Source organism: Sebastes fasciatus (genome assembly GCF_043250625.1).
Source record: "Sebastes fasciatus isolate fSebFas1 chromosome 22 unlocalized genomic scaffold, fSebFas1.pri SUPER_22_unloc_2, whole genome shotgun sequence".
NCBI classification, from domain to species: Eukaryota; Metazoa; Chordata; class Actinopteri; order Perciformes; family Sebastidae; genus Sebastes; species Sebastes fasciatus.
The window spans coordinates 31704-46113 of NW_027428135.1; the positions used below are offsets into that span (position 1 = coordinate 31704).

The 14410-nt window shown below is 40.8% G+C and overlaps 2 protein-coding genes and 1 long non-coding RNA gene across 16 annotated transcripts in view; 2 read left to right on the forward strand and 1 right to left on the reverse strand.

Moving 5' to 3' along the window:
- LOC141763618 (programmed cell death 1 ligand 1-like) overlaps window positions 1-14410 on the reverse strand; it is a 63925-nt gene that overhangs the window by 24841 nt on the left and 24674 nt on the right. The window lies entirely within an intron of this gene.
- LOC141763619 (uncharacterized) lies at window positions 128-5132 on the forward strand. Its single transcript, XM_074628090.1, has 4 exons — window positions 128-217; window positions 1502-1557; window positions 1688-2047; window positions 2471-5132. Exons 2-4 carry the CDS (start codon window positions 1503-1505, stop codon window positions 2941-2943), a joined length of 888 nt encoding a protein of 295 aa, XP_074484191.1. The 5' UTR covers window positions 128-217; window position 1502; the 3' UTR covers window positions 2944-5132.
- LOC141763622 (uncharacterized) lies at window positions 12990-13852 on the forward strand. Its single transcript, XR_012593101.1, has 2 exons — window positions 12990-13272; window positions 13422-13852. It is a non-coding gene; the product is annotated as an uncharacterized LOC141763622 (long non-coding RNA).

Genomic DNA, 14410 nt, shown 5'->3' on the forward strand with positions numbered 1-14410 from the left:
TATATTAACTATAACATATATTTATTATTTTGACCTCAATCACCAGCTGGAACTGGAACTGGAACCCTAACCCTAACCCTAACTGGAACTGGAACTGGAACTGAAAAAACGAAGTTAACCTAAAAAGAAGAACAGGAAACCACACCAGCAGCAGCAGAACCTGTTGCTCAACAGAATCTCATAGTTTGGTCCTGTGGTGCGACAGAAGAGACACAAGGTAATATAGAAATATAGATAGTTGATATATTATATTAATCATGTTTATGTTTTTATTCTTGTGAAGAAATGTGGTGAGAATAATTTGGACTGTTTTATATTTCGTGGCTGACCAGGAACGAATAGAGACATGAAGTGAAATAAATAGAAAACAAATCAACCAACAACCAGGTTCCTCTGGAGTTTAGTTTAGAGACTCTGTTAAGTTGTGTTCTCATCTGTAATGTTAGTTATGTTAACTTTAAGTTGTATTATTTTGGTGAGTACTTTTACTGTAAGTTATACGTCCTGTTTCATGAGACGTGATTTCCTGTGTACAACCAGGTTCCTCTGGAGTTTAGTTTAGAGACTCGTTGTCTCTCCGTCTGTTTCTCCTGATCCTGACTTCACTCTGGATGGGTTATTTATTTTAACTGGTCATGTCAATGATATGGCCGACTCCTCGTCTCCTCTTTTTGTGTTGTCTTTTGTGCACCAAGATTGTGCAACAGCTCTGCAGCAGCTTAAATTAGTTTCTCTGTCTAGTTTTTCTAACTATTGAATATAAAAACACTTCATAGTGTCCTAGTAGTGTCCTAGTGGTGTCCTAGTGGTGTCCTAGTGGTGTCCTAGTAGTGTCCAAGTAGTGTCCTAGTAGTGTCCTAGTAGTGTCCAAGTAGTGTCCTAGTAGTGTCCTAGTGGTGTCCTAGTAATGTCCTAGTAGTGTCCTAGTGGTGTCCTCGTCCTTTAGTGTCGCTCCTCTAGTCTGTGTTGAGCGTAAAACATAAAAGCTGACCAGAAACTTTGTTAACCATCGAGGAGAAATCTAGTTGGTGAAATAGTTTTCCTCTCTAATCCTCTACTCTGACTACAGAAACACAACATGGAGGTTAAACCATTAATGCATGATGATCACAGATAATACAGCCTTTAAATAGTCCACAATAACAGGAATATAACAACAATCATTGGAGACGAGTATAGATTAGTCTGATGACATTTTATTGAAGATTTGATCTAATGAGGAGTCGGTTGTTTGGTGAGAGTGTTCAACACTGTTGATCTCAGAGCAGATCATACTTCCTGTTCTTCCTCAGTTGTAAATATCTAATCCACTAAAGTGGCTCCATCTTGTGTCAGAAGTACATTAGTGTTCCTGTCTTGGTGTCAGTCCACTGGTCAGTCATGTGTAATCAGTAGCACAGAGGAAGAAGTCCTGTGAGGACTAAAGACAGACTGTAGATTGTCTCTGTTCTACCTGTAATAACTGAACTTGTATCTGATGTGTTTCTGTCTCCTCTCACAGGATGAAGATGATCTGCAGCATCCTGCTGCTCCTCAGTCTGACCTCCTGTGTCTCTGGTTAGTTACCTTCACTTTATTATCCACAAACACTAAATACACTTTCAGACAAACATCTCTAGATGGAGTTTGACATGTTCAAGTTGTCAGTTTGTCTGCTGCTCACTTTCCCTCTCTGTCTCCTCTACAGGAGCATTTGTAGTGAATGTGACACAGACCTCCTATCAGGCAGAGGAGAACCACAACATCACACTGGAGTGGATGTTCACACCCAGAACCAGCAGTTCCCCCAACGCACTTTATATCCTCTGTCAACTGTTTACTGAGCTCAAATACTTAGTCCTGTTTTATCTCTATGAAGGTGTTGAGGACCCAGAGTCTCTGGATGAACAGTTTACAGGACGAGTCCGGTGGGACAAAGACGTCCTCAGAGACGGACGAATCAGACTTCACATGTCCAGACTCAGGATTAATGACTCTGGAGTGTACATGTGTGAAGTGCTCACAGGTGATGTTAGTGGCTCTAGGATATGTCACCTCAAAGTCACAGGTGAGTTGATTCAGTAGAAGTCAGTCAGTGAAACCAGACTAAGAGTCTACAGCCCTGCTAGTGCTAAACACATCTTAGTTTAGCATGTTAGCATGCTGCAGGGGTCATACTGGTTAGTATAAAAGTAGTCTCAGCTTCATCCCTGCTGGAGCTGTACCAAAGAACACATATTACTAAGAAGTGAAAGTCAACTGGTCGTTCCATTACAACGTCAGCTCCCAGCAGCAGAGCTACGCTTCCGCCATTTTGGACTGAAAGCGACTACCAGACGCAGTAAAACGTACGTCATGGCTACCGCTGATGAAGACTAGGATCATATTTAGTCTTTCTTTTGTCAGTCTGCTGGATTTATTTAGTTTCCTGTTTCAGTAAAATGGTTCCACTTCAGACAATCACACACATTTTATTTTCTGTCTTTTACAGCAGCTGCTGATGAGCCCAAACCTCTGAGACCAACAACGAGACCAGAACCAGAGAGACCAACAATGAGACCACAACCAGAGAGACCAACAATGAGACCACAACCAGAGAGTTGGGGAAGGATCGACCTCTACGTTGGACTGACAGCAGCTCTACTGGTTCTCTGTGCTGGACTCTACTTTGTCTTCTGGCTTTCTTTTACTAAATCTACTGGTAAAAGAGGAAACATCTATAGAGCCGTAAAGACGATGAGTTTCTGGGAGAAAAAAGTCTTCTGGACTAACCAAGTGACAACCTTCAGTGCTGAGATGAGGTCGTGTCGAGAAGGTACCTTCCTGTGCGAAAACTCTTGCGTGACTTGCTGCCCGACGACCTATCCTAACCTCAACCATTCAAGGTCAATGCCTAACCTCAACCATTCAAGGTCAATGCCTAACCTCAACCATTCAAGGTCAATGCCTAACCTCAACTATTAGAGGTCAATACCTGATAAGGCTGGGGCGATTCGTCGACGTAGTCGATTACGTAAATACGTCGATTTACGTAACGTGCGTCAACGCATCGGATGACATAATGAAAATGCGCTGCGCCCGGTCCGAGCATGGATTCTGATTCCCCAGAGAGCAAGAAGCGTCAAAAAAACTCTCCCACGTTCATCTAAAGTGTGGAATACTTCAAACAGAGACCCAACAATGTGATGCTCTGTAAATTGTGCAGAATGGAGATGGCGTACCACAGCAGTACAAGTGCAATGCACCATCACCTGACAAGAAGGCATCCCGGAGCGCTGAGTGAAGAAGACAGCAGCAAGACACCGCTGTAAATAGAAAACAAATCAACAACACTACCAGAGTCTGTTTAACATGGAGGTGGAGCTGTCTGCAGCATATAACCAACACTAACATGGAGAAGTCTACAGACAGACAGAGTGGAACATTTAACAATAGAAGAGTAAACTATAGTAGACAAATAGGAAGAAGTTAAACACTTAATCCAGACTAACAGTAACTTCTGCTGGAGCTGTACCAAAGAACACATATTACTAAGAAGTGAAAGTCAACTGGTCGTTCCATTACAACGTCAGCTCCCAGCAGCAGAGCTACGCTTCCGCCATTTTGGACTGAAAGCAACTACCAGACGCAGTAAAACATACGTCATGAAACACCCTGTTACTGTTGCCTAAACCTAAGTTAGTGATTTTCTTTCTTAGATATAACTGGACGTTTGCGTGGCGAACAAATGACACGCTAAAAGCCTAAAATGTGTACTCATGACACGTGGAAAGTCTGCGTAAATGTCGTGCTATTTCTACGCCTTCCCGTGAGACCGGGTTGAATGTTTACTTTCATTTTTAAAAAGGGATCAGTAATTTCCTAAAGCAGCTGGGCACTGTAGTTTTTAACAAACGTTACTCAAACAGGAGGAAGTAGTGCATTTGTTGGGGACTATTTTCAGCTGTGGATTAATACACATACAGTGAGGTGGTGGTTTGTTTCTGCTGTCCCCAAGTGGCCAAATAAATCAGTAAAGAAGACTTTAAGGGGAGCTTAAGAGCTCCTCCTTGTGGAGTGATTGAAGAACATTTCTAATTGCTATAAAACAACAGATATACTATAAATAAGTATTGATCTATACAGATGTCTGCTATATGGCCTCGCTTGACCGTTTCCCAGGAAGATAGCCTACAGTTTCAAACATGTGTGTTGTTTTAAAGTGATTAACAGAAACAGTAGCTCGTGCATCACACGCCTCGAGGTGGTTTCTCTTCACAGCTGCACAGAGGAAGTGGAGAGCAGACCGTGTAGAAGTCAGCTGTGACGTCTCTCCTCCTGTCTTGGAGGCTGGCCTGGCCAACCTCAGCAGGTAGTGGGCTGACGAGGGAGGGGTCGTCATCTTGATTGAGCTCACCCTCTCTCTCTCTCTCTCTCTCTCTCTCTCTCTCTCTCTCTCTCTCTCTTCCTGCAGCCACATCCACCTGACATCACCTTTGTTTGGTTCTGCACCTTCAACACCTCCACAGCACATTCTGCCCACACATCCATGCACTCCATTCATTTGATGACATTACTGATCTACACACTCCGTTGTTCATTTGATGTTAACCTCAGTTTAATAAATAGTTTGGTTTTATATATATAACCTTGCGTGGACTCCCTTTGTGTCCCATTCCCTGAGCCAGTTTGTGACATCAGCCGTTTGTCTGTCAGCAGCGAGAAAGGATGAAGATGAATGTGTTATATCTCAGCGCTTGTGAGTAACCACGTCTTTAAGCATTGATGTTGCAGTAAAGTCAGTGTTGTACTATAATAGATGATGTTTCTGGATTAGTTACTGCTGCACTAGTGTGCATGAAAAGCTGTCAGATGTTCACATGTAGTGGAGTAACAAGTACAATATTTCCCTCTGAGATGTAGTGGAGTATAAAGTAGCAGAAAATGGAAATACTCAAGTAAAGTACCTTTAATTTGTATTTAAATACAGTAACTAGTTACATTAAACCACTGCTGATATCAATCAATATCCTGATCTTATCTCCTCTGTGTGTGTTTTTCAGGTGTGTTTCATGCCCTTGCCTCATCTGCTACCAAAAGAGAAGGTAAAGAGCTCTTTATGTGCAGATATCATTCACTTTGGAGCATTTTACTATAAAACTTGATTCATTTTCTGTCTGTGAGACTTTTATTTCCTAAAGTATCTGACATTACACATCACACTTTTTAACTAAGTGTTGATGCTCCCAGTGACTCCCAGCAGATCTCAGTTCCTTCAGTGTGAGCGCGTCTCGTTGAGCTGCGAACTCTCAGCTGGAGGACGTCGGCTGAAGAGGAACACGACCGCCGGAGGAACTGAGTCCTGCCCATTGTTGGGCTGCGGGACCCTGAACGGCTCCACCTGCACCATCAGCACCACGTAGCCCTCAGACGGAGGACTCTACCGGTGTGAGTCCCATTCAGGAGAACAAAGCCAGACTGCACACATCAAAGTTACAGGTATCCACTGTTAACGCCGTACCAGAACCTCCAAACTCTTGTTGTGGTTACTTTCATTTCTTACATAAGGATTACCAACCCGGTCTCACGGGACGGCGTATAAATACCACGACATTACACTGACATTCAGCGCGTCATGAGTCCTCCACGCAAACGTCCACAGATGGGTTTAGGCACGAAAACCACTGAATTAGGGTAAGGGAAAACGTCATGGTTGAGCTTAAAATAAGTCAGAAACTAAGTTTATATATATATAAAACATTCATTATACAACATATTAATGCAACTTGACATTTTTAGGTTGTAGCGGACTCAGTTTTATAGCTAGAGTGAAGATTCTGGTATCATATGAAACTATAAACTAAACTTAATGAATCCGTCAGTACCAACCAGGTCATACTAGCTCGTTATGAAGGAGGCTAAATAACGTGAAAGAAACTCCATTTTCAAAGGGGTCCCTTGACCTCCGACCTCCAGATACGTGAATGTAAATGGGTTCTATGAGTACCCACGAGTCTCCCCTTTACAGACATGCCCACTTTATGATGATCACATGCAGTTTGGGGCAAGTCATAGTCAAGTCAGCACACTGACACACTGACAGCTGTTGTTGCCTGTTGGGCTGCAGTTTGCCATGTTATGATTTGAGCATATTGTTTTATGCTGAATGCAGTACCTGTGAGGGTTTCTGCACAATATCTGTGAAACAAAAGTCATTTTACGCACCGGTCCATTTTAGCTTGACCATGTCAGCTAATTTGAACCACTATTTTCAGCTAAATTGAGCCACACACATAAACACTTTTACATAGAAGTTACACAGAAATTGAGGGTGAAAAACAGGTTCATAGGTCAAGATGTGTATCAGAGCAAAATATTAATCCTTTTTTTCCAATGATGCGTTGCAAACAGTGTTTGAAGGGAACGCAGGACAAGACCTGACAAGATGAGATGTTAAGAATGAGCTACAGGAAATGTTATGATGTTATGATGCAGCTCACTGCTCCTAAATGAGTAGGATGGATGTATGTCCATGTATGAATATGATGATTCTAATAAGGTTTATGTATATGACAAATGTTTGACACAAGCATGCACCTACACACACACAGCTACACACATTCCAACGAAGACACAATTTAATTGCATAAAATGTATTTATAATGTCACCATGGCACTATATGTATATATACAGGTATACATATATATACCTGTATATATACATATATATGTATACATATACATATATATGTATATACACGTATATACATATATACGTGTGTACTGTAAATACATATGTATATGTATATAAATTGTGATATCCTCCACATTAAGGGGACTGTTTGTAAGAATCAGAAATGTCTTGTTAACAGCGACACCTGTGGCCGTTAAGTCAACTAAAGTCAGCGTCGGGCTCGCTCTACATAGACATGAAGGAGCATCACTCAACACAGTGAGGCGACACACATCAGCTAAAAGCACAATATCACTCTATATTTCAGCTGCTTGGCAGTAATGTTAGCTGACCAGACGAAGGTCTCTCCATGAATCAATGCTGATCCTAGTGTTGGCTTTTCCCGCCTCAGCCTCCCGACCGCGGTCGGAGGGAACAGGGGAGACGCCGGAGTTTTGGTCGGAGACGATAACGTTTCTCTCTGCGGAGCCCCGTCACTTCACAAGACACGGGAAACCTCTGTTGGTCTGGAGGAGCTGCAGCAGTTATTTCTGCACAAACGTCCACTGAACATTCACTAGATATTCTCAGAGCTAAACTAACTATGCTGCAGTGTGGAGTGAGCAGCATGCACGTGAGAGTGGAGCGAAAGAGTGAGAACGAGCGCGGTGCGTGAGTGAAGGCAGGCAGAGGAGCAGAGGAGCAGAGACTTCGTCCTGGAGACCAAAGCTACGGTCTCCTCCGCGTCCTCCGACCGCGGCCAACACTGTTTAACAGCTTCACTAGATACAAACAAGAGGTTTTGGTGCTTCACTGTAGTTTGTGTTGGAGTCTGAGTCTGAACAGCGTGGACACACGCGAGCGACCATGAGACACCGACCAGCAATGATTTATACGTGTAAGAAGTTACAAACAGTTCCTTTAAAGAAGAGAGCTTCATTGAGCTCCACCACGGAGGGGGAGAGACCGGTTCAAGTCAGGCAGAACAGTTTGCTGTGTAACTGAAAGTGAAAGATGAATTCAGCCTGAACAGAGGAGGAGGAGAACGCAGCTGCGCTCCTCCCTCGCAATCAGAAGAGAGATCACCATCTCTTCAACTGTTGGTTGTTGGAGTCTCATAGTTGGATCCTGTTCGACAGAAGAGAAACAAGGTAATGTAGAAATACTATAGTTGATATATTATATTAATCATGTTTTCTTTGTGAAGAAATGTGTTGAGAATAATTATGACTGTTTTATATTTAGTGGCTGACCAGGAACGAATAGAGACATGAAGTGAAATAAATAGAAAACAAATCAACAAACAACCAGGTTCCTCTGGAGTTTAGTTTATAGACCCGTTGTCTCTCCGTCTGTTTCTCCTGATCCTGACTTCACTCTGTTACTCATTTTAACTAGTCATGTGAATGATATGGCCGACTACTCGTCACCTGTTTTTGTGTTGTGTTTTGTGCACCAAGATTGTGCAACAGCTCTGCAGCAGCTTAAATTAGTTTCTCTGTCTAGTTTTTCTAACTATTGAATATAAAAACGCTCCGTAGTGTCCTAGTAGTGTCCTTGTAGTGTCCTTGTAGTGTCCTTGTAGTAGTGATGGTGAGATGAAGTTTCATGACGCACTGAAGCTCTCCAGCAATTTTTTGTCAACCAGTGTAAAACAGACAGATGTGTTCCAGATGTGTGGCAGTGGTTTAACCGGGCACAGGGCAGTGGATGTGATTGTGTAACTAAAGGAAAATGATAGATGGGAGACATTATTCGTCTTTATTCAGGAATAATAAGTTCTCAACTGTTTTTGAGCTTCGGGCGTCTTCAATGACGTCACTTCTCTAAAACCACACGAGCATTGATACGCGCTTCAGACAACTTCCTTTGTTAGCTCGACACAGCACTTTCACACTGGTGTAAATGTTTCTAGGTCTGGCTGTGTTGCCACATCCTGTCAGTCTCAGCAAACATCTCGGTATGATTTAATGCAAAAGAGTGAAGGTATTAAAAACACATCACTACTTTACAGTTAAATAATCAACAATTATGTTATTCCAACAGGAGCAGTAAAGAATGCTTAGAACAACACAACAGTATAACATGAACTCAGTGGTGGAAAGTAACTAAGTACATTTACTCAAGTACTGTACTTAAGTACAGTTTTGAGGTACTTGTACTTTACTTGAGTATTTCCATGTTCTACTCCACTACATCTCAGAGGGAAATATTAGACTGTTTACTCCACTACATTGATTTAATAACTTTAGTTACTTTACAGATTCAGATTATTAATACAAAATATAATCAAGGAATAAATGATGTATTATTATAGATTAAACTACCCAGCAGTATATAATAATAAATGATGTATTATTATAGATTAAACTACCAGCAGTATATAATAATAAATGATGTATTATAGATTAAACTACCAGCAGTATATAATAATAAATGATGTATTATAGATTAAACTACCAGCAGTATATAATAATAAAGGGATGTATTATTATAGATTAAACTACCAGCAGTATATAATAATAAATGATGTATTATTGTAGATTAAACTACCCAGCAGTATATAATAATAAAGGATGTATTATTATAGATTAAACTACCAGCAGTATATAATAATAAATGATGTATTATTATAGATTAAACTACCAGCAGAATATAAAGTCATTTATATCAGCTTTACCAGCTGCAACATTAAAGTGATGAACACATTAATGCATCAATAAGTATAATCCAATAATAAACATTATTCTGCATAATGTGTACTTTTATGTTTGGTACTTTAAGTATATTCATATGCTAATATTTTTGCACTTTTAATTAAGAAGGGTTTTTAACCCTTACCTGTAACAGAGTATTTCTACATGGTAGTATTGCTACTTTTACTGAAGTACAAGATCTGAGTACTTCCACCACCGCATGTATTATAATACATTAATAAACATGTTATACAATACTAATATAATATAACAATATAACATGTAATAGAAATGTTTTCTTAACGTGATAACCCTACTGACCTTGTTTTGTTTGGTAAACCAATAGTGAGGTAAAGATCAGGGAAGTAAACAGGAAGAGTAATTAAAAAAACTGCTGTGAAGTCCTGAAGCTATTCAGACACCTGAATGTACAGAAACATGGACTCTAGTGTTCTGAGCATCAGATGATTTTCTATCATATTTTACACATATTACTGATACATTCCATATTTTAAACACACAAACATTGACAATTTGTATAATTTCTTATTATTATTATTAGTAATGTTTTTTTTTGTGTGTGGCTGTCTGGCTCAGGGGGCGGGGCTAGCGCCTTCTGTTGGCAGCCACTACTACCAAGTAGTGTCCTAGTGGTGTCCTAGTGGTGTTCTCGTAGTGTTCTAGTAGTGTCCTAGTGGTGTCCTCGTCCTTTAGTGTCGCTCCTCTAGTCTGTGTTGAGCATAAAATCAAAAGCTGACCAGAAACTTCGTTAACCATCGAGGAGAAATCTAGTTGGTGAAATAGTTTTCCTCTGTAACCCCCTACTCTGACTACAAAAACACAACATGGAGGTTAAACCATTAATGCATGATGATCACAGATAATACAGCCTTTAAATAGTCCACAATAACAGGAATATAACAACAATCATTGGAGACGAGTATAGATTAGTCTGATGACATGTTATTGAAGATTTGATCTAATGAGGAGTCGGTTGTTTGGTGAGAGTGTTCAACACTGTTGATCTCAAAGCAGATCATACTTCCTGTTCTTCCTCAGTTGTAAAACTCTAATCTACTAAAGTGGCTCCATCTTGTGTCAGAAGTACATTAGTGTTCCTGTCTTGGTGTCAGTCCACTGGTCAGTCATGTGTAATCAGTAGCACAGAGGAAGAAGTCCTGTGAGGACTAAAGACAGACTGTAGATTGTCTCTGTTCTACCTGTAATAACTGAACTTGTATCTGATGTGTTTCTGTCTCCTCTCACAGGATGAAGATGATCTGCAGCATCCTGCTGCTCCTCAGTCTGACCTCCTGTGTCTCTGGTTAGTTGACCTTCACTTTATTATCCACAAACACTAAATACACTTTCAGACAAACATCTCTAGATGGAGTTTGACATGTTCAAGTTGTCAGTTTGTCTGCTGCTCACTTTCCCTCTCTGTCTCCTCTACAGGAGCATTTGTAGTGAATGTGACACAGACCTCCTATCAGGCAGAGGAGAACCACAACATCACACTGGAGTGGATGTTCCCAACCAGAACCAACAGTTCCTCCAAATCACTTAATATCCTCTGTTACCTGTTAGCTAAGCTCAAGGCCTCAGACCTCAGACCTGATCTCAAACCCTTAGTCCTATTTCATCTCCTTGAAGGTGTTGAGGACCCAGAGTCTCAGGATGAACAGTTTACAGGACGAGTCCGGTGGGACAAAGACGTCCTCAGAGACGGACGAATCAGACTTCACATGTCCAGACTCAGGATTAATGACTCTGGTGTGTACTGGTGTGTAGTGGAGACAGGTGATGATAGGGGCTCTAGGACATGTCACCTCAATGTCACAGGTGAGTGTATTCAGTAGAAGTCAGTCAGTGAAACCAGACTAAGAGTCTACAGCCCTGCTAGTGCTAAACACATCTTAGTTTAGCATGTTAGCATGCTGCAGTCTCGACTGGCTCAGAGCCTGGAGGGCAAAACACTGTTCCAACATGGCGGCTAACACTGTGAACTCCATAGAGAGGTGAAGTCCCTCCTCTTCTAGTGGACCACCATGGGACCTGATTTCTGAGTCCAGAAAGTCTCAGTTTGTCGTCGTCTCATTTAGTTTAGTGTGAAACTGCTCAGTGGACTACATCTCTCATCTCGTACAACATACGTCACCAACACTAGCTAGCTATAGTTATCTATGTTCCACACACAGATGAACCGTTATCTGACCTGATGTGTTTTATCAGAGACTCCTGCTCTTTTTATCAGCCGGGAAGAGAAAGAAGGATCAGACGTGTTGCTGGTGTGAGTTCATCCCAGTAGGAAACACACAGACATCGTAGCTTCAGAGAGAGAGACGTCACTGTGACCTTTGGTTGTGTCGTCTTTCTCATTATATACTTTCACAGTCTGATACTTCAACTGTTTTACAACAAACTGAGACTTTATGGACTTGCAAAATTATGTTTTAAATTAACAAACATCATGTGTGATTCATGGAGCAATAACGGGATCAAAAAGATATGTATCTCTCTCCGTTGACTAGCGTTCATATGACATGGTATACAGTGGTCCACTAGAAGAGGAGGGACTTCACCTCTCTATAGAGCTACTGCACAAGTCTGTCAGATCTTTATGTTTTTACAACCCACAAGTGTTTAGATCGACTCTCAAACGAGGAAAACAAAGATACAAACTGCAAGACTTAAGCACATGTGACCCTTATAGAGTACCTGCTGCTGTATCTCAGTCATTTAAGTGGAAGTAGACAACTTTTCAACTAGCTAGCACGCTAGCTTATCAACAGAATATAATAACTTTCACCACTGCTCATCTTAGAAAGGACGCCGCAAGAAAACCTGTTCTTTGTTTATGTAATGTGCATTTAGATTGGTTAGATTGATTAGATTGGTTAGATTGGTTAGATTGGGTAGATTGGTTAGATTGATTAGATTGGTTAGATTGGTTAGATTGGTTAGATTGATTAGATTGGTTAGATTGATTAGATTGGTTAGATTGGGTAGATTGGTTAGATTGGTTGGTGGATAATCAAAACAAAGAACAGGTTTTCTTGCGGTGGCCTTTCTAAGATGAGCAGTGATGAAAGTTATTATATTCTGTTATGATCAAGGAGTCGATAACCAGTTAGCGTTAGCTAGCATAGCTAGCTAGTATAAAAGTAGTCTCAGCTTCATCCCTGCTGGAGCTGTACCAAAGAACACATATTACTAAGAAGTGAAAATCAACTGGTCGTTCCATTACAACGTCAGCTCCCAGCAGCAGAGCTACGCTTCCGCCATTTTGGACTGAAAGCGACTACCAGACGCAGTAAAACGTACGTCATGGCTACCGCTGATGAAGACTAGGATCATATTTAGTCTTTCTTTTGTCAGTCTGCTGGATTTATTTAGTTTCCTGTTTCAGTAAAATGGTTCCACTTCAGACAATCACACACATTTTATTTTCTGTCCTTTACAGCAGCTGCTGATGAGCCCAAACCTCCGACACCAACAATGAGACCACAACCAGAGACACCAACAATGAGACCACAACCAGAGAGTCGGGGAATGATCGGCCTCTACGTTGGACTGCCAGCAGCTCTACTGGTTCTCTGTGCTGGACTCTACTTTGCCTTCCTTCGTAGACGTACTTGTAGGCCTTGTAGAGGAAACATGTGACCCGGGGGAGTTTATACCTCTGTAGGAGAGAGAGACAGAGAGAGGAGATGATAGTTGTATCATCAATGTGTGCAAAAACATAAAATGTCACAGAATGATGCATGTTTTTGGGATACAGTGTAAATATAGAACACACAGCATTTTTAGCTTTATAAAATGTTGAACTATGTTGTATGTGTAAGGCAGTAGCCTAAGTCGACCACCAGGTGTCGCTGGTGCGCTGTCAATTCCCATCCAGAATCCATGGATGTATTAAAGGAAGAGAATCGAGCAATGATTCATGTTTGTCCATTACAGGAAACCATAGTTCTGAAATCCAGTTACGTGTTGGACATCATTTTTCCTTGTTTGCTTTGCTGTCAGTGCTTCGTTAGGTAAACATGGAGGCCTGCATCATCGTAGAATATATTAATTCACAAACACGCTTTCAGTTTATCTTTTCAACTAAAGTGTTAATTAAGATGTTGACTTTCTCTTTGGCATGAGTTGTAAAAGGTAAGATATGTTTAGTATGTGAATAGTGTCCGTAATGTTGGCCTGTTACTGAGTACGAGCAGAGCATCCTCTCAGTGGAGAAGAAAATAGTGCAGGATGGAGGATTAGTCTTTTCAGTTATTGTCTATCTGTGTTGTTGTTTCATTTATATTATTTTCACGTTAGATCTTATGTTAAGATGCCTTAAATCATTTTATGTGTAGTAATTTATTTTCAGTGTTAGATTATTATTTTACTCTGTTTACTTTTGCACTAGAATATACTTCCTCATGGAGGGTTTACTTTGCTTTCACTGCTTCATAAGGTTTTGGACCAGCAGTAGAGCCGATGTTGTGAATGAATAAAGTGTTCCCGCTCTCAACCACAATCCAGAACTCCTGTGCCGGTGTTTCCTTTTCTCTGCATCACACCCCATCACACAAAACACAACGCAAGGCGGTTGCAGATTTTAGATCCAGGTGCCCCAACGACTGCAAGACCCAGTGCATGATGGGAAACGGCTGGCTGTCTCCTGATCAAACAGCTGATTAGCTATTAGTTTTGTAGAAAGTCACAACTTTCTGTGTAATTGTAATATTTAACACTAGATTGTATTAGTCTCAAGTTGTGCAATGAAGGTTTCATCTGTTAACAAACACATCTTGTGTGTTTATAATAATAACTATTATAATAATGAAGGTTATTTATATATAAGCGCTTATCAAAACGTGTGCTCATTATGTGCTTTACAAGGCGGACATAACAATAATAAAGGATAGAATCTAATGTTAGACACACCCACATTTACACATAGATTTACAAACAAATATAAATAAATCCCAACATGGTCTGAAAACTACAAGTAGCCTACAGATCAGATCTAACAGGAAGTCATTTTTTCTGTGACTTCCTGTAAAAGGTTTGGGTTTAGGTTTGTCCTAGGTTG